At 34.7% G+C, this 27991-nt stretch overlaps 1 protein-coding gene across 13 annotated transcripts in view; it reads right to left on the reverse strand.

Annotated features, from left to right (window-relative positions):
- The window catches only part of MYCBP2 (MYC binding protein 2), a 261314-nt gene that overhangs the window by 143317 nt on the left and 90006 nt on the right, over positions 1–27991 (reverse strand). For 11 of the 13 annotated variants that reach the window (XR_006338897.1, XM_043892028.1, XM_043892027.1 and 8 more), the window contains exons 16-21: positions 26890–27035; positions 26534–26635; positions 18889–18996; positions 12434–12553; positions 11279–11360; positions 3488–3605 (exon numbers count right to left, since the gene is read on the reverse strand). Coding sequence is in view for 12 of the 13 variants with exons in the window: in XM_043892028.1 (XP_043747963.1) it covers positions 3488–3605; positions 11279–11360; positions 12434–12553; positions 18889–18996; positions 26534–26635; positions 26890–27035 (676 nt within the window). In the remaining variant the exon portion in view is untranslated. Of the gene's footprint in view, positions 1–3487; positions 3606–11278; positions 11361–12433; positions 12554–14046; positions 14848–18888; positions 18997–26533; positions 26636–26889; positions 27036–27991 lie in introns of those variants that run through there. The other 2 variants (XM_043892023.1, XM_043892029.1) reach the window with 2 other exon arrangements.

Raw genomic sequence — 27991 nt, forward strand, 5'->3', positions numbered from 1 at the left:
ACACAAATTAAACGGTAAGATAGACAACACATTCTGCTGGCAAGGCTGTGGAAAAAGAGGCACTCTCACGGACTGTTGGTGAGAACACAAAACAGAGGGAAAACTGTCTCACAAAATTACCTAGGCGTTAGCCTTCAACCCAGCAATCTTCAAAAAATTTATCTCAGAGATATACCTCTAACAATATTCACTGCTGTTGCAAAATATTAGAAAGTACTTAACTGTCTAAGCATAAGAAATTGATTAAATAAACTACTATATATATATACACACACACACACAATATGCTATGCAGATGTAAAATATGAATTATGAAGATCTCTATGAACTGAGAAGGAATGACTTCTAGGAGATACAGTAAAGTGAAAAGACAATGTACATAAGAGCATATATAAAATGCTACACTTTGAAAAATAAAAATGGAGAAATAATTACATATATGTGTGTATATACATATACACATACTATATACATCAATGCAGATACAGATAGTATGTGTGCTTATTTACTAATCTTTAAAATAATAAACACAGGAAGGAGAAACTGGAAAACAATGATCTTCATAACCAACAAGCATGGTGTGAAGGGGTGGTGAGTAGGGTGCTAGAGATGAGGTAGGGAATACACTAGGGTGAGAACACCACTTTTCCATAAGTTAACTTGTGGAAACATGTTAGTTCTACATATTCAAAAAATAAAACTACATCTAAGGATGTGCGAGAAGGGATCCTTCTCTGAAGGATCCTCTGAAATGGTGCACTGGATCACAGACCACTCTCCACGGAAGTCTAAGAGCTCCAAGTTGGGAGGACACTCTAGAGATCAGCAGTTAAACCAACGACCTCCTAGAAACGGCTGGGAAGACAGTTACAAGAGGGAAGAGGAATCTGACACAGCGACACTCCCTTTCATACATCTCTTTTCTGCCATATCTTGGGCATTCCTGGGGACCTCACTCATTGTTTAAGGCCAAGTTATCTCCATGCCTAAAGGTCACCCCTTTTTCTCCCCCTCCCCGAGATCAGATCTTACTCACTCTAAGGAGATGAACCCCTGTCCCAGGACAGGGTGAGACAAAATGGACCAGGTAAAAGGTCCTGTTTTCAGGAACAAGGGAAAGGAAGGTGATCCTGGACTGTCGTCACTTTTCACAAAGAATCTACTAGCTCTACCTACTTTCATCCACATTAAACAAACTGGAAAGAAAAACAAACGAACCCAACTCTATTCCAAAGGAATAACATAACCCCACTGAAAGAGGGTGGGGAGAAAGAACCAAGTAACTTATGAACACAGTAACTTAAGAACATGGTACCTCATGAACACAGGACTGACTGTCATACCTTCAGTCCTGGGGTAGGACAAGGTGTGGGGGGTAGGGGGGGCGGGCAGGAACAAGAGTGACAAATCCTGAACGCTTTTTAGTGAGTTTGTTTTTACAGCAGTGTGGGAAAAGCAAATACAAAACTATTTTAGACATATTTTAGGACTAAGTGAAGAAGAAGGGACATAAATATGAAATGGGACAAGGTAAGAAAGAATCCTAGGGGGATGGGCTGGAGGTATCAGTGTGGACTTATGAGTTCTAAAACACACGTATGTATGTATGTATAAATGCACCTACATGAGTACCGGGGATGCAGTGAATACACCTAGTGCTCAGCTGCTGTCCAGTATTATTCCCTGCTAAAAGCAACCTAGGTTTTTAGAGAAATAGCTGATTCTAGGACTCAAACAGTTAAGCCTGGAACAACTTGTTATGCCAGGAAGTAAGGGAGTACTAAAAAAAAAATAACAAAGAGGCATGTTATCAGAACACAGGAGCCAGTGTGAAGGATCTCCCACTGGTGAAATCTGAGCCAATCTAAACATTCAAATAATAAATTAAGTACAGTAATGAATAAAAAAGAAATATGCATGTCTATACCAAAAATAAGATGACAAACAAATATTAAATAGACTCCTGCTTACACTAAAACCCAAAGGGCTGACAGGTGAATGTGAGGGGGTGCTATGGCTGGAGAAATCATCATTTTTGCAACCACTGTAGTAAAGACTGGTTCGGGCAAGAGCAATCAATAGATTCTAAATCTAGAGTGACATTTGGAAGCAGGTATCTTAAAACTTAACAGTGTCAACTCAAAGACACTGTTACTCATCCTTAGTTTCCAGGGAAAAAACTCTAACTATGCAGTAGTGACGTCAAACAAAACCCTGCAGGTGATCAAAGTTTCCATCACCAGTGAGGGGCGGGTGGGCCTTCTGTGCCCCCGGATGGCTGTGATGCCCTGAGAAGGACACAGCATCGCTCACATGGTGTTTTGGTCTGGAATGCACAAGCTGCAGCTAAGCATGAGGAAATATCAGACAAACCAAAAATGAGAAACATCATCTTGGGGTTGAAAAAAAAAAAAAGTACCACATTCTTCAAAAATGTCAATGTGATAATAAACACAGGAAAGGTATGAAAATGTTAACAGATGAAAGGAGACTAAAGAGTCATGAGAAAGAAATACCTGATCCTAGATTGTAGGGGGAAAAAAGTGTCAAAAAGGAATTACCAGATCAACTGACAGAACACAAAACTATTAAGGAATAAAAGATCATGATGCATACAAGTTATTCTTAAAGGACTCAAGGAAAAAAAAGTTTTACACACACACACACATACAGAGTGTGTGAGAGGGAATGAGAGCATGGGCATACAGACAGTAAATCAAACAGGTCAAAATGCTACCAATAGGTGAAGCTGACTTAAGAGTACACAGGCATTTTATGCACTATTCTTATTTTTGACAATCCTTCTGTAAGCTTAAAATCATTTCCAAATAACAGATTTTTAAAGTTCAGATTTATATTTTAAAAAAAAATCAAGAGTTGCAAACTGCATCCCAGAGACTTAGGTTATAGAGTTCTGAATAGTTACCCATATCACAGACAGTATTATTAAGCTTTTCCTTGATTTCTACTATGCCCAAACTATACAAAATTCTCAGATTATTTTCTAGTTTTGAAAAAAGAGAAAGAGCAAAACAAACAGGCCGAACAGACAGAAGTTGAGAGGAAGAGGAAAAAGTAAACTATAATTCTAAAAAATCTAACATGAAAACCAGGCCTTTAAAAAGTTCTAAAATAGAAATAATTCCACAAGTTAAGAAAAAAATGATTCTTTACAAACTAGTTGGGAAAGAAGGTTTCAATGACAGAAATAGCTCTACTGAATGCTTAACAAACTCTGACCTGGAATAAAACAGTCCAAATCTAACACAGCTGTTAAATTTAATAAATTCTAAAGCTACACTGGAGAAGAAACTAATTTCAAAGCAAAGCTCTTTCTGGTTTTGTGTACGTTGGATGTGGAGACAGGAAATATGCATATGCAATAATAATACAAGAATTTCACTGAAACCAGAAAAAATAACTAATGTAGACAAATGGCAAGGCAATGGTACAATGCAATATTATCAATGCTTAAAAAGTTCCTTACAGAAAAGCTTCCGAATGTGAAGACCTGTCCATCCATTAAAAGCGCTGCCGTGTGGTTACTGCCTGCGGTAACTTGTGTGCTAGGGCCTGGCAATGCTTGAACAAGAGTGGGACATCCCCTAGGTTAAAAAAAAAAAATTTAGTCAATTTCTCACAAGACCCAACTGAAATAAAGATCAATAAACAATGCAATAAAAAAACAGAAGAGATAAAAGGCACTAATAAGAATATTCAGCAAGCACTTACTTAGGTATTATATTATGCCTGTCTCCAGTCTTCATGTTAGGTACCCGAAGATGAGAAAGACATGATCACTGACATGAAGGAGATTCATTAAAAGGTTTCTTGAATTTACTACTCTAACTATGGAAAAAGAATTTTTAATTTTTTCTGAAAGATTATACCTACATTTGTTTTAAAAGAAAAAAATGTTAACTTATAAAGTGAATGGTAAGTCAGAGAGCTCTACAAATATTTGTTAAATGAAAGAAAAATCATGCGCTGATTTACCCGGAATACAATCCAAGGACCACACAAAACAGTTTTGTCTTCCTTTCTACCCTTTTCCCACTGAATTGTCAATGAACTTTTCATCTTCTCTTCTACCTTTTCCCACTGCACTTTAATTTTAGATTTTGGCATAGAGTAGCTCACGAGTTAGAACATCACATCATGAGAGGCACCACAGCAATGGCTGCAGGCTCGGGCCCTAAAGTGGACTGCCAGGGTGTGAGTCCCGGCTCCACCACGCAGCAGCAACGCACCATGACTCTCAACAAGTTACTCATCCTTTTTGTATTTCAGTTTTCTCTTCTTTTACATGGAGATAAAACTAAACAGTGTTTACCCCATAGGGTTCCTATGTACAAAAAAGCTCATATATGTCATGTGCTTGGCTCAGTGATTGATACACAGTAATTAATAAATGGTAACTATTATGATAAATTGCATCCTTGGATCTGTCATATCTGTTGTTCTTGTAATCACCCTTATATCACCTTATTTATCATTTATTAACCACTTTCAGTAATCATTATGTATAAGAAGAAGGATAATCATCACTGTAGAAAAAGTCCACACATAATAGGGAAGCTCTGTTTCTGAGGTGCTGTAATTGTAACATTTTAAATTTTTTTAAATTACACATAATATATTTTTAAGTGGTTCTTCAGGCTGCAATGAAAAATGAATTGGGAAGAGGCAAGGTTAGCAGCTGGAAACCTAATTAAGAAAATGTTGCAATAATCTAGATGAGTTATGGTGAAGACCTGAACTAGGAACAGTGTGAACTGAAAGAACATTTTGACAGCTCTGTAAGGGACTGACCTGACTAGGCTCTGAAAATGGCTGATGGGGGCTGCGAAAAAGATTTTCTGCTTAAGTAACAGGTAGATGGTGGCAACATTCACTTAAGATATGAGAATAAGATCTAGGAAGACAAGGAGAGAAAAGAGATTGTTTTCATTGCAAGTTTCTTCTAAAATTTAGGTATGAACAGAGGAAGGATAGCTCACAGAAATCTAGGACATAACAAAGAATGAACTCTGGGAAAATGTGATATGTAGAGAGTCATTTCAAGAACAGAGAAATACTGTACACATCGAATGCCTCAGAGACAGACACAAGCGACCACTCAATTTTGCAAGAAGGAAGTCTTTGGTGCAGGTAGGTGTGGCACTATGCAGCAAAGAATGCACTTACAGTGGGGTCAGAGACTACACAAAATCCCTTCAAAAACCTCAGCAGGAAAGGGAAAAACAAAGGAAAACCAACAGCTAGAGGGAAAAAGAGCTGAAGGGGAAGCTCTGTCCTTTCTAAGAACTTGCATAAGTTGAAAGAGAGAGTAAAGACGAGGGGATATAGTTCAGAGGGGAGACAAGAAACAGAATGAGACCCCCACAGAGAAGGCAGAGAGGTCTCAGAGTGGGGACAGGAGCAGGCCCTCTTTCAGTGTAACGTGAAGAGGGAGCAAAGAGGAAGGATGGATGCAGGCAGCTTTGTAGAGTCGCTGGGCTGAAGAATTTCCCATCTAATGTTTTCATTTTTGCTGTGATAGGAATAGAAGTCAAGGGCTTAGAGCAAGAAGAAATGAGTAAGGAGCAGATTTGAAGATTATGGAAAGGGTATCGTGGTGAATGGAAGAAAAAGAAACTTAGACTAGAAGTTTTAAACCCAGATCCAAATGACTTACAGGAATTCTAAGAGTGAGCTTCAAGAAATTTGTGAGCCTTTTAATTTTATAAGCCAACTTTTAAGTGTATATCCTTATGTCTGTTTTTCTGAAGAGACAGCCCATATCCTTCATCACATTCTCAAAAGGGCTTAAATCAAATAGCTCAAAACTAGAAACAAGGGGATCATTGCCTACTGTAGAAGGACTGATTTAATCTATAAACCATAACAATCTGTGTAAGAACAGTGGTTTCCTTTTCTTCCAGAAGTCCGAGCTAGACATAGAAAATATAAGTAGACTGATTCGTGCTTGAAGTTTTGTCACACCTTAGCATCAAGATCAAGAGGGTGAGAAAACTGAGGATATTGGTAAGGGTAAGAGTGACGAAAATGAATGACAATCTCAAACTTGGGTTGTTAAGTGATACTAGAGAGTAAAAAAAAGTAGAGGGCTGCAGAGAATGAAGTACTGATACAGCCAAACACCAAGTAAAGCAATATTAAGTAACAGAAGAAAAATTTGTCATCAGATTATGCGTTGTTTAAAATTAAAAATTCAGAGTTAGAGCTATGCCAGATCCATTGTGGTCCTGGAATGACCACCATGAGTGTGGAAGTAAGGTTCACTAGATCTAACTAAGGTATCAGGGTGACTGTATTGTACGGGACCATTCAGGAGCATGGTAAGACTCAGACTGGGAAAACACTGTGAAAACTACATTTTCAAAGAATGAAAGGTGGTGACTAACAGCAAGATGTGTAGTAACAAAAGGGGAGGAAAGCAGAATGGCTCTGCCTCCAAGGAGTAGTCGTTTCTACCTGAGGACACAATGGTGTGGCTAGACTGAGTGGTTCTCAAATCTGAGGGACCATGAGCTTTGGCAATAACCAATTACCATGCCAAAGGATTGTATGGTGAACTATAGGGCTTCCCTGGTGGCTGTCGGTAATGAATCCGCCTTTAATACAGGAGACCACCTACAGTGCAGGAGACTTAGGTTCTATTCCGGGGTTGGGAAGATCCCCTGGAGAAGGAAATGGCAACCCACTCCAGAATTCCTGCCTGGGAAATCTCACGGACAGAGGAAGCTGTTGATCTGTTTGCAGTTTATGCAGCATTTTCATATAAAATATATCAATGATTATCAAAATAATTCTATGTATAGATCAGACATGCTTTAAAAAGGATTTTCCCAAAGTTGGTGGCATTTCTTCTAATAAACTCTTTCATGATACTAGAGTCCATTTATTAAATTATTTGGTAAACAGAGGAAGAACTGGAAACAAAAATTATGTGTGTATGTGTATGCATGACAGGCATTCTGTAGACACTATATTAATTCTTTAACAATCCTATGGGATTATTTAAACTAAGGCTTAGTAAATTACAGTTACATAGTTGGTAAGAGATGAAACAAAGATCTGAACCTCGTCTAAATGGTTCCAGACACCAAGATGTGTAGCATACTAACACAGAAGGAGGATATTAAAGCAAGAAAAGGATGAAACTCAAAAACATTAGAAGTATCAAGATTCTACCAAAAAAAAAAAAAAGGAGAATAAAGGCATCTAAACTATACAGTCTCTTTCCCAACATCCAGGTTTAAGTTTACTGAAAATTGTAAAAGAATGTGTAACTCGGAGATTTAGAAGCATACTGAAGAATATAAACAAACAAAAATGAAGGCTGAGTCATGAATGAATGCATAAAAGTCCTCAGAAGCGTTTCAACAACCCCTTTTAAAAGCAGCAACAGGGACGGCCAACATTTATTGAGCATTTACTACGAGCTAGGTGCTTGTGCTAAGAAAACAACACGTATTGTCTTCCTGAATTCTCACAAAAACCTTCTGAGAGAAACATTTATTCCTATTTAAGAGGAAGAACCTGAGCCACAAAAACAGTTAACTAATCTGGCCAAGGTCACACAGGCACCAAGTGACAAAATCAGGCTCAGCCATCCTTGCCTGATGAAGTAAAGAGAAATCCAGTAACATGTTTCTACCTTCAGCACATGCACACTACAATATTTATCTTACATTCATCACACATTACTAATGTGTGCTATACAATAAATTTCGGTTAAAAACACTTGATTACAAGAAACTTTAAAAAAAAACCTTCCAACTCTATTTCAACAAAATATTTATAAATGTTTTGCTTTGTGGTAAGGTAGTTAATAGGTATGCTATTGAGGCTTTGTTCCTCTTGGGACTGTTCCTCCATACACATGGTCAAGTCCTTTTGGAATCTGTAAGTTCCTGACTCCTGCCTTCCAAACCCCACACAAATCCAGGCAAACAGGGTAACTAGAATGTTTACAGCACAGATGGTTTTGACTGGTTTTCGTTTAATCCACCAGCTACAACGTGCAGGCATTATTTCATTGCATGCCCTGGCTTGACACTCCCCACAGCACAAGGAGACAACTCAATCAACAGAACCAGGAGTGAAAATGTACATGTTGGGAAAGAACGACTTTGGGCAGTTAAGACAAATCCCACCAGACTTTAATCTCCTTGAAGTGAAGTGAAGTCACTCAGTCGTGTCTGACTCTGCGATCCCATGGACTGTAGCCCACCAGGCTACCCTGTCCATGGGATTTTCCAGGCAAGAGTACTGGAGTGGGCTGCCATAAACTTCAACATTAAAAGCTATCCTAGTTCATGAAGATACAGTCAAACTATTAAAAATACTTAGCATATTGCTATGATAGTGTCGCCTGAGCAAGTCACTGCAAGGCAAGGTATGGTGCTCGTTGGGTGATGATCAGGACCAGGAGGCAATGTTTTTAGGTACCCTCTTCATTTGAAAAGCCAAGGTGAGGGCCTTCCCTTTCAAAAGCCATTACACCACAAGGGGGGGTGGCAGAATCTTGAACTTATTCTGTTCATTCTTCACACAGCACATTCACCTGAGGGTTGCAATTTAATCATAGATATGATTTTCACTACTTCCCTCCCACTCAGTCAAGACCAGAAAACACAGCTATCTGCTAACTCTTCTCTGTGGAATGACATCCAAGTACAAAGTCTGATTTGTGAAGACGTGGCCCCCTTGCTGCACACAGGACTAACTGCTCTCTCATGTCTAACTGTAAAGCACCTTTCCCAGGTTATGTCATGACTCACAAAATAACTGCCAGCTAAGTAACAACGCAAAAATGATGATGATGATGGTAATAATAATAAATCCTCTTCTGGGTCATGAGTCTTCTGTGAGAAACAGAACAAAAAGCTTCCAAATTCTTCTCCCCACAAATTACAAGCCCTGTCTCAGTCTCTGAACAAGTGATGGTTATTAACCTGCGAAACAAAATATCTGCTGCCTTCTAAAGCCTGTAACACTAACTGCTCAACCCTGCAAAGTCACTGATACTCTGTGATATCCAATGCCCAATATATAAATGCCATATCCAGTGACATTTGGTAAAGTAATTCTGTTAAAGACTTTTTGCTCTTTCCAAGCACAATACTTGTCACTAAGATTGTGTTGGTTTTATAAATGTCTTAACAAGTATCAAATGTATGCTTCACTTGTGTTTTTAGTGAGAAGCTGAACTCAATGATACGTCAATCATCTCTTCTCATTAGTAACAGCATTCATCAAAGTAACTAAGGACATTCCTTTCATCCTCATTTTGTGTGCACTGCATTGCACATGGATGTGACCCTGCCCCCTAGGATGGACAGTATTTCCTTAATCCTGGAGGCACACTAGAGCGTGGAGAGCTTTTAGGGAAAAACTGATACTAGCATTCTATCCAACCCTTGTGGCCACCATCTCTCACTCCCAATGCCCACCTCTACACACAGGCCTCTTAAAAATTCTAGACTTAGAACCCAGGCATGGTATTTTTGGAAGTCCCCCAAGCAACTCTACTGTGCAGCCAGGATTAAGGATCACTGGTCTTTACTATGTAAATGGTATCATCCCTGCCACAGTAATGCATTCATTTCAGAATAAAGTGAAAATTCTGGATTTTACTTAATGACTGGAGTGACTCACTGTATGTGAATGAGAAATCATACACTTCCAATTGATTCTGGCAGGTATCTTATGAATACATGGAAGAATTAGGCAAGAGCAGAGAGACAAAAAGAAAGGAGGTTCTGTGGCAGACTGGATTGGTGAATCATGTCTAGCCTGCAACAGCCCTGTATCTCCCCAGACTTAGAAATAAACCTGGTGTCAGTGATGGGGCAGCCATACATGGGGACCACTCAGGTCCTGAGACCACCTGCTGCAGGGAGCACAAGTGACTGACAGACTCAGGCCATGTTTCTTTGGGTCCACGAGGCCATTCGTCCCCTGGGAACCTACCAGCTTGTGACTGAGCACTGTGAAGGATGAAAGCTGGCCCTCCTACCCAATGTGGGACTCTTCCAAAAGTCACCTTGGCTTGAGGACACCCCACTGGCCTGGCTAAAACTCAGTCAGAACTGCACTGTAACCTAACTCTTCCTGTCCCATTCTCCTTCCCTCTTTCCTTTTGCAGGGGTCAGACCTACCTCAGCCCAATTCCTGTTCTCTTCCCTTTCACAGAAGTTTTCTACCAATAAACCCTTTGTACATCTAATCCTGCTTTAGGATCTTTTTGGAAGACCTGAGCTAATAAAGATGAATTTTCCATACTTCTAACCCAAAGCACTCTCATTGTATTAAGCAGATATGGACTCAGCTGCTGGGATGAAAGTCAACAAGCCAGGACTTAAACAAACAGAACTTCTGTCTCAGGTGAGCACCCGAGTATAAGGAGCTGCTGCAGAAGTCCCATGATGTCAGGGACCCAGACTGTTTCTATCCTGTGGCTCTGCCACCCTCAGGACAGTTTCCAGCTGATGACTGCTGTGATGACTTCCCCAGCTCCCACTACCGGCAGGGACTCCAGGCAGCAAGCAGGGAGGGGAGACAGAGAAATGGAAGGGTACCCCCCTTCCCTGTAACAGTGACCCAGAACAGCACACAGCACTGTAGTTCACACGGCCGCATCTTGCAGTGGAGGCGGGAAAATGAAGCCTTTAGTTTCACGGTCATGTCATCAACTAAAACCTCAATACCAAATGAGGTAGGGAAGAATGAATATTAAAATATGTCCAATAGTCTCTACCATAATTAGTTCTTCACTATTCTGGATAAGTCAAAACAGTTTCTCTGAGTGACCATTTTGTTTGAACATTATTCAAAAACTTTGATGACATCATGTTACTATTAGGCTAAAATTTTAAAATAGATAACATCAAGGAATATTAATATATCCTTTGCTGATTTATTAAAATGCCATTTGGGGATAGTCACTGTCTTTTCTATTGCCATGAACAGCCTTTAAGAAGATATTAATTCTGAAGAATATAGTATGATTTCCTGGTAATCATAATCACTCTTACTTTAAATGTATAAAATGTAAATCAACTTCTCTCCTAAAACTACAAAATCATTTGTCCCCACAAAAGCATTCAACCACAAAATCAAGAACCACCAATAATTTATGGGCCACACTTTCCAAAACAGTGGTATAAATACTATATCAAGTGTAGAAATGTGTATTTAGGAAGAAAAAAGGAAAAAAGTAAAGAAAGGAAGAAAAAAAAAAGCACTTTCACAAAAGATGTTAAAGTACCTGGAATTGACATCTCCATGTCCGAGCTGCCCATGTTGCCCATACCCAAATGTGTAGACGTCGCCATTTTCCATTAAAACCACTGAAATAAAAATTCAGAGCTTTATTTTTTCATTATATGCATTTTATATTTCTATCACAACTATATTGAAAGCAGTTCAAGTTTCACTATTTAAAATCTGTAGAGCCATTAAGAATAGGCAATAGGAGCAAAGACATTTATATTTAATGAGAAACAGAATATAATTTTAGTTCTGTAAAATATTTTTGTTAAGTTATAAAAACGCATAATGTTTTTAAAACATACACTTTAAACTTATAAATGCCATTTAATAACACTAACATTTAATAAAACATTGGTCTGAGTCAACTGTTAAGTCTTTTTATAATGAGTAACTACATACAAAATGTTCTCTCATATCTAGGATAATTATATAGGTAGAGGGTCTGAGCTCTGCACGATTATGTACAACATCGGTATGTCTGTCACAACTTTAATATCTGTCAATGCCTTACCAAATAAGGAAATATACTGAACAACAAAGAAAGAATTTTTTATTTTTATAAAGGTTGAAAAGTACAACTTAAGCTATATAACCCAAATGCCAATGATTTAGTAGGAACTGAAATACTTTCAACATTTAAAAAAAGTTTTCTAATTTAAAAAGTGATATTTTCTTATAGATATTGCACAATAAAGCTGAAGTAAGATGTATGATTTTTGCAAATGATTTAACAGCAGATAAAATTTTATTTATAAAATTAATACACTGTACTGGTACAAAATAGTTTTCAAATTATGTTTTAAAAAGCTCTCAATAAAGGAATTTGTGGATGCACATTTCCCACTGAATAGTAACAAAGCTTGTGACCAGCTTATAAAAAAAATCAGAGAATTATAGTTTAAAATTATCTTCAGGAATTTCATGACTTGAGTTATAGAATCAGTCCATCAGAAGACAGATGAGAAGTCAGCTCTCTAGACGATCATTACACAGATTAAAAAGGATTGTCTAATAAATATGCTTTCATAAATTTGAGAGATGCTATAGCTTTTGACACATGGTTAACAGGCTACATTTGTCCAAACTAAACAAACAAGCTATTCAACACAATTGTAAAAATGCGGTTATACCCTAAAGTTCCAGCTGCTACCTGAGTGGTGAAATCCACAGCTGACTTGTACTGCCCGGAGCTCACAGTCAAATCGCACGGAGCCTGGAGGGTATGTTGTGATTTTGCTTGCATCCTTTTCTCCTCGTTCTCCACTTCCATCTGCAAGTGTTATAATTTGTAATTAAGCCATGACTCATCTTCAAAATAAAATTTTAAATCAGTTTACTATGGAAAAACAAGAGAAAATGTTAAAAGGAACAAGCAAGAAGGATCTGCAGCTGTTAGAAGTGATAGATCAAGAATCTACCTGCAAAGAAGCCAATTTTGAAAATATAACCTAATAACTTCTGTTGGCAAAATACTACTAAATCAGTAAAAACACAGATAAGGCCTGGTTACAGATAAGCCTTTTAATCTAATCAGTTACGTGATGTAAAGGGGTCATTGAGTTATAGAAATAACAAAATTCTACACGTAAAAGTTTATATGGGAAATTTTAGTTTGTATAAAAAATAACTGCATGCAGAGTCATTTAACAACTGTTTTAAATTTAGTGATATTGTTAGTGCTAGTCATTAAAAAAAAAAAAAATTCTAGCTGACTTGCAAATCACTTAGATTTCCCAAACACATCTTAGGAAGACTACTCTGTCCACCAGTATTGCTAAACTCAGTTGAACTTTTAAAAATTTATTAAGATCAAATAGCTTTATCCAATTACTGTAATTCAGTGGTTTCCTGTCAGTCATTTCATCTGTCCCACCGTGACCCTCAGCCAGTCTGCTTTGTGGTTTTCTTCTGGCCCCCAACCACAACTCTCAATCAAACCCTCTGCTTTTATTCCTTCTTTCTGCCCTCCTTCTTAAATTGCCTACCATAAACTTGCTTTAAGACCCTCCCTCCCCCGTGGTTTCTACATTAACTTTAAATATTTTAGCATTTTAACTGTAAAATTTAAAAACACATTCCAGAACATAACAACTTTCTTTGGAATGTGTAAATAAGAAAGGTTAGCTGAACCTTCCCAGTCAAATACTACAGATGAACTAAAATACGACTTCTGTATCATCAAGATTCAAATTCCTTACACATGGAATAAATGTAAATCTGAAAAGAATTTCAGGTCAACTAGCCTAAGTTAATTGCTTTGTGATATAGCAAATCTAAGTTAAATGTGTATAACATGCAGATACACATGTGGATCTACAGACACACATTTTAAGATAATTCTGTATTTTCACTATCCATTTTAGAATACTAAACAGAATAATATCATTTTATGTTCATGTATACTTTCCTTACTAATATTTCTAATCTTTAGTAATATCCAAGGTAAGACAAAACTGGCCTAAATTACAAGTTCCATTTCTATAACTAAATGACTTTAGCATTTTAAAAAACTTTAAACTCTTTACAACACTAGGACAGTAAAACCTCACTAATTCGGAATAACACATGGCCTATATGACTTACTGGAAAGGTCTTAATTATAGAACGTTTAAATAAAAATTCAGTTTTATTACCTTCAAGCAGTACAGATTATAGATTAAACTAAATGCTACAATAAATAAAATGTGGTTACCTACATTATACTTCAAAATAGGCCTATATTACATAAAAATGTACCATAAACATGAAAGTCCTTTAACATACAAGAATTAATTGCTGGACCCAGAGGCTGAAGGCACGCTGAAGGAATCCTTCATTTCTTGAGCCCTTGGTTTGAAAAGCTAGTGATTTTAGACAGGTTTCCCCTTAAAAGTATGGCCCTGAAAATTCAGAGGAAGAAGTTATTTTGAATTTTTACTCAAAAAAAAATCACAAATACTGCATCTGAAGTATCATAGTTCTGAATTAGTGAGAGGTTTTACTATAAAAGGATAAAGAATAATGATTCCTCTTTTGCTAAATTATCTAATATAGGTTTGCCAATTAAATCTGCAAGAATGTGTACTTGAGTATGGGATTAAAAAAAAATCACATTTAGTTTCACTCTATCCAAAATGCAATATACTCTTAGTTCAAAGACTCTTCATCATGGAAAGACAGTGGAATGGTAAAGTATAAACAAGGGCCTACCCATAAAGTAGTAAGCCTCTTCCAAAGACTATTTAAATAAGATGACGGATACATAAAAACTTTACAGCTTTATCTCAACTGGTTAAAATATCTCATTATTAAAACCAACTCTGATTTATCATAGAAGACAAACTGTGTTCATTTAATTGTGCCAGACCTAACTATATTCAATGTTACACTTTAATTTCACTTTCTATAAATGTATTGATGCCTAGTTAAAGCTTTCACCTTTCAATTTGGCATTTTGCCCTCTCTCTTGAATATAGAGATTAAATAGAGATACAAAGCCCACAAAAGAGACACAGCATCAGGGAAAGAGGGAGAAAAAGCCTAGTAATTTACTGATTAAAATCACAGCTATTAAATGAGTAGTAATGACAATCATTTAGAAATAAAAAATAATACTAGAAACATTTTGTTAACCTAAACAAAACTTTTATCTATAAAAATAATTTGTCAATTATTATAGATGGTGAAATATTATAAGAAAAAAATAGGGATGAAATTCTTGATCACTAGCAGCAGCAGTGACAGAGGTTTTAATATTTATATCTGTATCTGGAATTTTATGTCAGTTAAAAAAATAAGTACAATTCTATTAATTTAGAAATTTACAAAAGTTTATCAAAGCAAAAAGATACCTAAACAGTCAAGAGTATAGTGCAAATTCAAAAATTAGCAAATGAAATTTAGCAAGATTAATCCTGCTCAAATTCATTATTCAGAAAAGTATTAATGAGGAGAAATAAAATAAACCTCAGATTTTTAGGAAAGTTAGGCCTAAATATTCTTATAATTGGCCATTTAGGCACACCTATCTTTTCCCTAACATGAATATGCTCATACATATATCATGTGATATTAAAACTCTGAGAGCTGTAAAGTTTTGTCTCTAAAGTATGATATGTATATATACATTATTTATGCTTATTTCTGTACATACACAGAGGAAAGAAGATTCAGTATCTAAAAGACTCTACCTTTAATTTTAATTTAAATCTATACTTTTGGGCTAATCTTATAAGCATGCATATTGCTGAATGTATCACAGAACAGTGAGTACTTGGAACAAAGTCATAAAATAAAACAGCAAAGCAGTAGTAAACAACAATTTGCTAAGTATCTCTGGCTAAACACTGAAAATCTAAATAGCACAGTAGATAAGTGTTTTTGGGTGCTGGAGCCTAAGAGACTTGGATTGGATTCCAGTCTCTATATATTCATTTGCCAGTTTTATGAAAACTGGAATGCTGGATCTTCTCCCTCTTTTAAAAAAATTTTCTTTTTTTAATTTTGACATTGGATCTTTTTAACATGGCACATCACATCACAAGGTTCTTATGAGAAATAAGTGCAATAATGTATGAAAAGTGCTCAGTCAATATTCACTACTGTCGCTCTCCCTAATCAATTCCGTAATCTGATGATATAGATATTGTTATTCCATTTTGCAGTTGGGAAAGCCAAGGCTTTAGAGTGGTTAAGTAGCCAGCCCAAAATAATAAATAGTAGAGCAGCTTTAGAAATGGATCAAAAATAAGGCTCACGTATTTTACCACCATCAAATGGCTGACATCTTAAATCTTTTGATAAAATAAACTAATTACACATTTAACAAATCTCAAATTTTGTACCTTTAAGATAATTCTAAAAGAGAAAGCAAAGAATTCAATTTGAAGAATTTAAGCTACTATTCATGGAGAATTTTTATTTGCAAAGAATATATATACATATATATATACACACACATATATATCAATTTAATCTTCATATCAACATATTCAGTTTGGAATTATTATTCCTATTTTTGAAATAAGGAAACTGAAACCAAAGAGGTTAAGAAATTTATGAATGGTCACACAGTTGTAGTAAATGAAAAACAGGATTAAAACTGAGGCCTAGTTCCAAAGGCCGTATTTCCATTACACCATACCATTTCTCTACAGAAAATAGGTGTAAAACACAGAGATGATTTTGAGAGTGCCTTCAGATTTTCATGTCAGTCACCTCTAGACTACCTCTAGAACAATTCGAATGTTCCTAACTAAGACTAGTACACTAAAATCTTTTTTTTTCTATGTAAGGCACTGAATAGCTATAACAAATGTTAATTCAGATAACTGTTTAAAATGTAATCTATAGTTACATTCTTTAAATACTATATGTTATATGTATTGATTCAGTCTTATGCACTACTGGCCTCTGGTCAAAATTTGCCTGAAAATTTGACAGATCCTGTGACCTTCTCTGAATTCTCTCCAATCAGCCAGAAGCTCTCCAACTTTCCATCTTAGAACTCACTTGTTTACAATAAATCCATAGTTCTTACCCTCCACACACTCCCACAAAAATGTCACAGTCTAGAAGATTTAAATCATTATTATCCTACAATTTGTACCACCAACATAATTAAATGTAAGGTAGAACACAGCAATTAATACAGTGACTTTCTCAGTGGAAGATAAATAGAGTGAGACACAAGAGAAAAAAAAATTTATACAGGAAAAGAAATTTATTAAAAGACTATGACTATATGCAGCAAGAGTAAAAGCAGTCTCTGGCAAGGGGATTAAATGATAGGAACAGAAAACGCAAAGGGAGCAACAAAAAGCAAACCTGTGGGTTTACAGTGAGTGGTAAGTTAACACCTTCCACATAAAATGGGACACCATTTGATAAAATATTACTTATACTTTAAAGTTATTTTGGTGTTAAGGAAATGAAGCTATTTCATTCTATAAAACCATACAATCTGATGATTTAAAAAAAAAAATGGCCCTAACTGTATAATACTACAAAATCAGTCCTTCCAAAGGGGTTGCTACAGTCTCATTAAATAACCCCGTTACAGACAAGATGGAAGTTGAATAGTTCTATAGCTAATCAGTGTGACATCATAAAAAGTCTGTTTTAAATTTGTAAGCTTGGCCTTCTTTAGCATTTATTTTAAATTCTGGGGGAAAAAAACCACAAAGATGACTGTCTATAACATACTAACATGGAGCTGAAAAAGTTTTAAACTGCTCTTTGAAATATAAATAGTGAATCTCAGGTAAAGTACTGGAGAACTCTACTTTCATATAATTGGTGAGAAAAAGACCTGATAAAAGCGTCTCTAATACTGGCATAGTGGAAAATATGAGATCAGAAATTCTGGCAATAACTAAAATGATTTGCATAGCATACCCCAAATAGTATTCCTTAGATTTAAATATTAATGGCACTGTTAAGAGCATCCAGTAAATAAAACAATCACAAATTTTACTATGGTTAATCACATTAGATTTAAACTAATCTCAATTTTTATTCCTGCAGAATATAATTTGAATAGATCTCTACTTGTGGTTTAACTAAAAACAGGGGTTTGTTTTGTTTTACATTTTTGCCTTGAGTGACAAACTGATAGACTGAAACAGGCAAATAAAAATAAAATTGATTACAATATATTGCATGTGAAAGTTTAAAAAGAAAATTAGTCTGCAACAGTTCTGTAGCCCTACCCCCAAAAAGAGAAAATATTAGTTAGGTTAACTTGCACAGAATATGTGTTTTTAAAATCTTCTGCTCTACTTTCCAGGGTTCATTTCAGGCATTTAAGAAAATATTAAGTATAAGTTGTACTACTTCAAGAGTGGCCGGTTCACATGCCAGGAATTCAAGGCAGAATTTACACATAAATTTCTAAGTTCCCTGCGTTAAATTCTTTCCTGATCTCAGTTGACCCATAATTTCTTGTTTAAAAAATTCTTGCTTTAGGAATATTTTTAATTAATCTAGAACTCAGATCTCAAAGAATTATACAGCAAGATATTCCCAGTCACTCAAGATTTGTCGAGATCTATGACAGTTTCTGAGGACCAGAGTAGGTCTACTCCTCACTAACATCTATCACTTTTAAACCTCAAATATCAAATAAATCATGTGTATTATATATATAAACTTTTATATTAAAACAAAGGAAGCATCATAGAGGTTAACTCATTATCACTTTATACAATGAATTTAGCAATTCTGTTAATTCTGAAGCAAATGAACAGCATTAAAAAAAGAAAAAAGGATTGCAAAATGCCAGGTGACAGTCATCTAAGAGCAGATAATAAAATATATAAAACAGAGAGCCGTAATTATTTTTTCCACCTTTCCTTAACCTTAGGAAATTTGAGAAGAAATGGAAAAGAAAAAGATACATTGTAAAATGTCTTCTTTTTATTAAAGTTAACAAAAAAATACAGTAAAATAAGATTGACAGTCATTGACAAACAGTATACTTTCAGCATGTTCTTTCTCCTCAGGCTATATAACAATGATAGAAGCAAAGTAGAAGAATTAGGTTTGTGCATTTTCCCAGAGACAATACTCAAATAAGTGGCAGAAGTTGGGAAAGCATCCCGCCTAGTTGAGAAGAAGACCAAATACCTTTGTGCTTGTCCCGCTTATGCTTTAGCTGTGCTGGATGGGATCTGAGTCTGGCTAGAGCCTGTTCTCGGTGGTTCATAAAAATAGGACCAGCAAATACAAGGGGGCCTGAGGAGAAACATTTTGTATGTGCATAGAAAAGCTCACAAAATAAAACACTACAATGAACAAAAGTAATTCAACCCAAAAAGCATGGAAATTAAAGTTTGGGACATCATACTTTTCTCCCAAGTCCCCTCCGTTAACTTCCCGCTCCCAACCATAACCTATTCACTATTCCACACACAAGTTTTAGTATCTTAGATATAGTTAATGAAGTACAAATTCTAATCTTTTATACTTATAATATTACTAGGTAGTTACTAATAGTCTCAAATAGGTAATCATAGAGTTCAAACAGAATATATCAAATTTTCCTATAAATCTTTTAACATCACATATATTCACACTTAGTAAACCATATATTCATTAAAAATAAATATATTTCTTTTTAAAATACAAAAAACCAACTCACTCTTAAATTAATGATTAAAGTTTAACAAGGTCTTCAAGATTTAATACCCATGTTAATCTTGATATAAAACCAAGAGATTATTAATTTAACTATATTTTGTCAAAGAAAACAGGTTGTCAAAAACAAAACAAAAAATTCTTATGATCTGAGATACACATATTTATATACACACACATTTTTATATCACATATATAATACGTATACATACATACACACACACATACATGTGTGTATATATATATGCAAAATCACTGCTTTATAAAGATAGTATTTTGTAAGCTGTATTTTATTTTCTAAAAACATAAATCTAACTTTATGTATGATTTCTGTAACCACATACACAAAATCAGACACAAGGATAGCTCAATTTCACACTGATGATAAAGAAGGGAATCTAAACCCAGTTACATTTTTGAAACATTAACCATTCTCTCATAATTTCTTTCTGAAGCCCCTCTATGTACATAACACTATACATAACTATGTACTGACAAAGATTACAGTCATTTCTACTTATATAATATATAAGAAAAAATTTATAGCCAAATTAATTTCAATAAAATTAAAAAACTGTTTTCCCCATTACTGCTTAGCTTGAAAATAAAGCTTTATACCTTAAAGTTTTAGTTATTTTCTTATAGAACAGAACTACAGTTTCCTTGAGTTTTAGCAATATCAAAAACGCTTACAAATTTCGAAATAGTAAATTTGACAGTTAAGGAGTTACCAGTATTTGAAAAGGAAACTGACAGTATATACATACTGAACATTTTAAATTAAATTTCTTTGTTATTCTCTATAGATCTTTAGCTATAACTAATTTTTCTAACAATGGGGCAAACTTAAACTATTGCTCTGTAATAAACTTTGAAAAATGTCATGTTAAATACCAAAATACCCTGCATTAAACATTAAAAATGGGTAGAAAAAATATTTTTAAATATGTCTCTAGATACAGGAAAAAACATAAGCAGCATCAATTCTATGAAACACCAAGAATAATATAGCTTATGATTACTATAGATAGAAATATGCCAATTTAATGTTAACAGAAGAGTTAAATATTATTAACACAGTGTCAATCATTTTCAAACTAAGATTATATAAACTAAGCTTCACCTTTAAAATGTAACAAAATGAGACACATTTCAAATATGAACATGTTCTTATCCATTTGCCCTATTTTCCAATTGATTTACTAAAGCAGATAATATAAATCACTCTAAAAAGTATATGAGACACTTTCTAACTACACAAAAGAATTGCAAATATTAAAATAACAATAATATTAAGCTGTATTACCATCTTCTAATTCCTATGGTCTGCCTGAGATATTATTTCTTTCAGAAAAGATATTATTTCTTTAGCTTCTCATAAATTCAATCTTTTTAGAGACCTTTCTGTACATAAACACAGAAGGCCTACAAGCAATCACACATAGAAAGTACATCAGGCAAACTCAACTTTAGTTACCATTTATACTATCAGGTTACCAGGTTCTAAAATACTCTGTATCCCATGGACTAAAATAATTTTTCTTACGTAATTAAGTCACTCATTTATTCATCAAAGATTTTTTATTATCTTCAGTGTCACAGATGCTGGGTATCACAGATATAATGACAAAGACACAGATTTCATTCAAATTCAGTCCACCAGGAAAGACAGAACAGAAACAAAGAATTGCAATATGTTCTGATAAATGTTGTAAAGGAAATCTGTACATACTGTATCTTGACGGATGAAAAGTAATCAAATCAACTTGGTGAACTAAAGAAGTTTCAAAGAATGAGAAAAGGTTTGCCAAGAGAGAAAGAAGAGAAAAGAGGGCATTCCAGGTAAAAGGAATAGGATTTATAAAAGCAGGAAGACATCAACAATGTTACTATATGGTCATTAAAAAAAAACAGCTGAAATGGATGGAGTATAAGGTTATCAGGCAGAGAGTAGTAGGAAACGAGTTTGGAGATGAATATACAAAAGAGATAATTAATGACTTTTGATACTATTAAGCCTCACTGCAGAGAGTGATGAGAAGTCCATGAAATATTGTCAATTAGTTGACAAAGACACATTAAATAACCAACTTCAGGCACAGGTCCTAGGAACACTTGGACAAATATTATGACACCATCTCTGACTCAGGAAGCTTACAGTCTAATGACTGATAAAGAGTTTACACAAAACTCAAGAAGAAATTATTCCAGTATGCTGAGAGAAAATTGAGCATATTGGAGGGGCAGGTAGCAAATCTTGAAGGTGGGGAAGTAAGGAGTTCCCTTCAGAAAGTTACAGGTAATCCATTTAAGAACCTAAGATTATTATTATCTTTTGGGCCAGTAATTACATATCCAGAAATCTGTCCTAAGGAAAACTGAAATTTTTTTTTAAAGATTTCAGCTCAAAAATGTTAAGAACTTGTAATTATAACAAAATATTTAAAACAATCCAAAAAGAAGAAGAGTTAATAAAAAACTATGGTATCTTCTCTCAGAGGAAAAATAGTAAGCCATTGAAACAAAATTTATGAAGAAAAAAAGTGCTTCTGTGCTATTTAAATTAGCAATGACAAAACGTCATTCATCAACATTTTACAAAAATTAAAAATAATATAAGGCAGGTGGTGCTAGAGGAAAACACCACTCATATATTAGTCTTGAGAAGATAAATTCCCATAATACTTAAAAAATTATTTGAAATACATGTTAAAATTTAAAACAGGTACACTCTCTGGCCCGCATATTCTATCACTGGTAAGCTCTACTATATAAATAAGAAGTCCACTACATATGGCTACAAGTTAAAGAATATTTATTATAGCAAAATCCACAAAATGCTGAAAATAATCTTGATGACCATCAATAAAATAATAGTTGAATAATCTGTGGTATAGACAGATTATGAAATGTTATGCAGCTATTAAACAGAATGGGGCAGGTCCATACTCACTGATATAGTACATGTTCATGCTGTATTGTAAAGTGGGGAAAAGATGCTGCAAACAACTGTATATTTAATACAGTATCACTTCTGTAAGTAAACTGCCTAAACTTTTACATAAGTGTTGATATCTGCACATGACTCTATTTCAATGGAGTAGGATACAGAGATATACCTGGTAGGCTAAACCTCATTTGCTTCATAAAAGAGAATGGGAAGGCAAGGAAAAAAACTGCTAGAAAATTTTTAAAATGTATATACCATAACATTAAGCAAATATATAAAATAAAATTCAGTCAGTGATTATAACTGGAAATGTATAAAACCTGACTAGCAGATGACCAAGAATTAAAGTAATAATTCAATTAAAGGCTATGTTTTTAGAAAACCTTTAACCTAAATTCCTATAATACTTTAATATGGTATTGCAATAAGGCACAGAAAAATTTATGCTGCAATCATCAAGGGGAAAAAACAGCATACCAATATACATCACAGTATGAAATGATATAAAATATCTAAACAAAAAAAAATATACATAGAAAAACTTCAAGTATACCAAAATTCTAAGGCAGTTATCTTTGGATGAAAATTTACATTGGTATTTTTTCTTACTCATGTTTTCTAGGTGTGTCATAATATTTTGATTTAAAAAGGGACTTTAATGTGCATAGCATTATATCAGCTGATACTGGATTCAATAGGTCAGATCAAGAAAACAATGGCTTTTGAGGCTTAAAAGTCAATAGCAATGACTTTTCAACCCCCTTGAAACTGGAGCGACTATAACACATTTATTTTTACATTCTAATTTGTAAGCATGGGAAACTGATTTTTTCCTAATCAAAATGGAATCACTTTATTTTATAGAAGATGTAGTGGGTTTTGTTAATAATAATCAAAATTTGTGATGAGCATCCCAAGTCGTGAGGAAAGCAACCAAGTAGAAGCCAGAGCAGGAAAAGAATCAAATGCAAAGAGAACAGAAGTTTATTAAACAGCCCACCACCATCACTAGCACCCTCATCATAACCATCCTTACCACCAGCAAATGTTTCCCTAGAGCTGAGTAAATGTGTCAGGTATTTTCATGCACATCACTTAATCCTTGTCCTGACTTAAGTAAGGACAGTTGCAATCCTCATTTTATTTTTTTTTGTTTGTTTGTTTTTTTCATTTATTTTTATTAGTTGGAGGCTAATTACTTTACAATATTGTAGTGGTTTTTGCCATACATTGACATGAATCCTCATTTTAAAGGTAAGGAAACTGAGATTCAGAGTGGTTATACTCCAAGTAAAAGTTAAGAAGCCAGGATATGAACCAAAGTCTAACTTCAGTACCTATACTCTCAACCACCATGCAATATAGTTAGGCTAATTATAAAACGTAAAAGATGGCACTGTAAGTAACATGTCCAGACTGTACGCATAAAACAGGACTGTCCCAGGCAAACGGGAGGCATAAAACGGGACTGTCCCGGGCAAAGGACGTAACATGTTTACCAACAGTTCACAATCATGAAACTTTGATTTGACATTTGGTGGGGTGGGGAGAACGAAAGGTAGACAGCATTATTTGAGCATAGCTTTCCTTCCAACAGAGCGCTGAGAAGGAATATAAAGATAAGAGCACTGATATAATCACCCAGGAGACCTGATGACTTAAGAGTTCTGCTAAAAATCAAACTGAACAAGCACTCTACTTGTTAAACCAGTCTCAGAGACTTAAATATCAATCAACTCTGTTCTGTCTCATCTAAAACACAAACTCAAAATTATCACAAACACCACTGGAATAAAATCTGTAAATGAATACTATCAGTACCTAAGAATATATATGTAAGAAAAGTATTACCTGGAAGAATAATAGCATAAAAACAAAGACAAAGTTCCAACATTATCAAAAAGTAGTGACCACACTGCTCTTGGGGGTTTCAATAGCAACAGAAGAGTTTGTGTTATAGATAGCAGCTAAACCACATCAACAGGCCTGAGGTTAATGAGTAAGGCTTTAATACTAGAGCTAGGTCCAAAAATTTTGATCAACTTCAAAACAGCCAACAAAAACTTGGTAAGCAGGATGAGACAGATAAATCAAGTTAAGATAATTTAACTTAATCTAATCCCAAAAGCCTGAAATTTAAACACAGGTAAAGCCAACTACTAACAAGCCTAATTACCAAGAGACTGCTTTTAGTTATCTAAAAAGCATCAAGTAGAAGCCGAGGTTGGGGGGGCGGGGGGGCGGGGTGGCGGTGATGCGGGCTGCTGCCAACTATACATGTGTGGCAGTTGGAACACTAAAACTTTATTTGACGTTCCTGTTCCTCACGAGGACAAAACAAGGCTAACGATCCTCACTGGCAGTGTGCCAAACAGAAATTCTAGGATGCTGTATATGCGCCTCAGATCTGTACTGAAGACCCTCAGGCAGGCGGAAAGCAGGAGGCCCAGGCGATTCTGAGGGTGAAGGTCCACGGAACAAATTTTGAACATTACCGCCTAGAGTAGCGGTTCTCATACTCTGGCACCCTCAGAATCACCTGGAAAGCTTGTTGAAACAGACAGAATAATCTAATTTCCATAAATATTTAATAAAGGAGTTTTTTTAAACTTGAAAGGGTTAGAGTATATGTTTTAAAGGTCCGTGATACATCTTAAAATATATGCAAAAGAATATTCTGCAATCACAAAGTTTTGTTGAATAACCAGTGCATAATCAATATTCTTTTATTGCTTCTGATATACAGAAATATACTGTACCAAGAGAATATATTTTGACAGAGGAAGGTAAAAAATTACTAAGATACACATTAGGCAAGTAATTAAATGTCATCATACGGATTTGCTATACTTAGGTTGAAACATAGGCAAGTGGGGGTTTTGTAGGTGATTTTGTATGATTCAATCTAACATCTCCAAAAAAAGAAAAAAACAGGTGGTAAATCCATCACGATACTTAACCTTGAGTAAATCACACTATCAATATAAAAGGAATTATTACTTAATTACCATGCATCAGAACTTAAATTTTACCACATTCTCTACAAAACATTTACTATGCAACCGTCCCATACATTTATATAACATAAACAACAGTATATATTTACATTAGTCTCATTAAAATATCATTTAATGGCAATGACTTTATGTAAACAAAGCCAAACTAACAACAAATATTCACTGGATCAATTCCTCAACATTGCTTATTAGACACTATAAAGGACAATTTTCAAGTTCTAAGCAGATGTTTTTGACCTGAGTTTTCATTAAAAAGAATTTACTATGTGTGCTACACATTTTATACTTACCCCCTTTTATATTATAAAAATGGAATGCCTAAAAAGTCTGTAATGATGGTTCAATGAGTAAAACGTTTTATCTCCTGTATCAAATAGCATGCCATTCTAATAAATATTAAAATATACAGTATCACTAAATATTTCTAATTAAGATTTTACCTAACAGAGAAATAAAATCACAGACCTTCGTAACAATATGTCTTAATTCTGCAAAGAAAAGAATCTATTGGACAACAATAACTTCAGTAATACTTATATTTATCTCTGCTTGTTGAATATATACTAAAATATTTATAATCACTGTTAAACATATTTTTCAGGCTGAGAAATGGTCCAGAACAACAGGGAAAAAATAAATATCTATCTTTGCAATTAAAACCTGCAGACCCTCTAACTTACCCTTCTTGTACATAACGAGAATAAGCTTTTTTCCAGAAAGATACATAAAAGCGTAATTATATAGTAAACTGGAAGGAAGAGTGGTAAGACCATGTCCAAATGATAGTGATTGTAAATGAGTAAGAAAGCAGAACTTAAAATACTAATTTGGCATTCATAGTTAAGTAGATGCATCTAAATATGAGTGAAGGAGAGTTCTTAGAATTTGGTTTTTTTTTTCTAAAGGTTGCCATTGATAATAGTTTTTGATGCCTGTCATATGGCACAATTCTTAACATGGGTGACTTACACCATAGACACACTACTTAAATAAATGTATGTATTAGCACAACTGTAAAACCCGAAATATTTTCACATCACTTTCATAAGTTACTAGAATGTTACTAATTTTAATTTCTTACCAAATCAGCCTATTTTATTAACTTCTAAGTGGTCTCAGTGTAAGAAAATGGATTTTCATACATATTTTCTCTGCAGCTACATCTTACCTCTTCCTTCATCTAATCTGTGTCTCCTGATTACACGTTGCCGTTTCTCTTCTTGGCGTAACTGAAGGTGTTCTTCAATGTTAACCCCGGGCACTGGGACAGCTGGATGATGACAATCAATCAATTAGTTTCATAATAGATATGACAGAACTAAATGAAATTCAAGAGAATAAGCTAACAAAAACATTGCCTAAAACACAAATGATTTTTACTGCAAGAATTTTAGCAAAAAAGCAACTCATCCCTTAATCAACGACAAATTGTCAGTTACCAAACAAGCAGTATCGCATAATCAACTATTACCTTAGTTCTTTAACACGTCTACAAGGAATCATTTAAACTATCAGAATTACTACCTAACAGAAGATCTAAAGGTATCATCTCTTTCACTGCGTCAAGAATTCCTCTTTGTCTTGCCTCTTGACCATCCAATTCTCTTGCACAAGCCTTGCAACATCCACATACAGCACAGCCAGATTCTCCAGAACCACAACCACAGATCCTAAAAACAAATAAATTAATTATTAGCTGGAGTCCTTCTCTTTCCTAAAAACTCCATAACATCTTTTCTGCATTTTTAAGATTAGCTTAAATGAGTCTGCAATGCAATCACCCCTTCAGAAGACCAGAATTTGTCAATTTTAAAGAAAAGGTATGAATAGATGAATAATTAAAAGGTATGAATCGATACTAAAAACATCTAATAGGCATAATGAATATATTTCTACAGAAAATACAAATGGATTCTGCTGTCTTCAAAGCTTCTATTAACAGTCTTTTAGAAGGTTTCATAGTGAGGCACCAGCAGCTTTGGTACTAAACGGAGAGCAAATAAACAACATTGCTATCTCCCAGACAAGTTACAGGAGGTGTGGGCAACCTTCAGGGAGTGAGCTCAGCCTGCCAGCTTCATGCATTCTGTCTCCTTACCCCTTCCTTTCCTTTACAGGCCATCATCTCCCATTCTCTCCTTTCACAAACATTACACATATTTTGTAACATTTGAAGTCATTTGTAATAGCAGTTTTCTGCATGTTTATTCCTAGGCTGACATTATTCACGTATTTATTTCTGCTTCACTAATAAAGAAATTACTCTATGTGGTTAGATACTGTCCATTTAAATCTATAAAAAACTATTGGAAACTGACAGTATATTTCTGGGAAAAAGTATATAAAGAATAAGAATTAACTTCAAGAAGGGCCAAAGAATTCAGAAATTAATTTATGATATTTATCAACTGCTTAAGTTCAGAGATTGGGAACACTTAATTTTAAATGGAAATATAGCTTGGGAGAAATCCAGAAAGCTAAATTTCAATCCCAATTAAAAAAAAAACAACACAGAATCTTTCTTTTATCCAAATTAAATTTTAAAATAAACAAGTTAGGGGTTTAAATAGAGTAAACAGACCCAAACATAAATTTTCTAGAAGAAATATTATCCTTTAACAAAGAA

This window comes from Cervus elaphus, chromosome 30 (assembly GCF_910594005.1).
Source record: "Cervus elaphus chromosome 30, mCerEla1.1, whole genome shotgun sequence".
Taxonomy (NCBI): domain Eukaryota; kingdom Metazoa; phylum Chordata; class Mammalia; order Artiodactyla; family Cervidae; genus Cervus; species Cervus elaphus.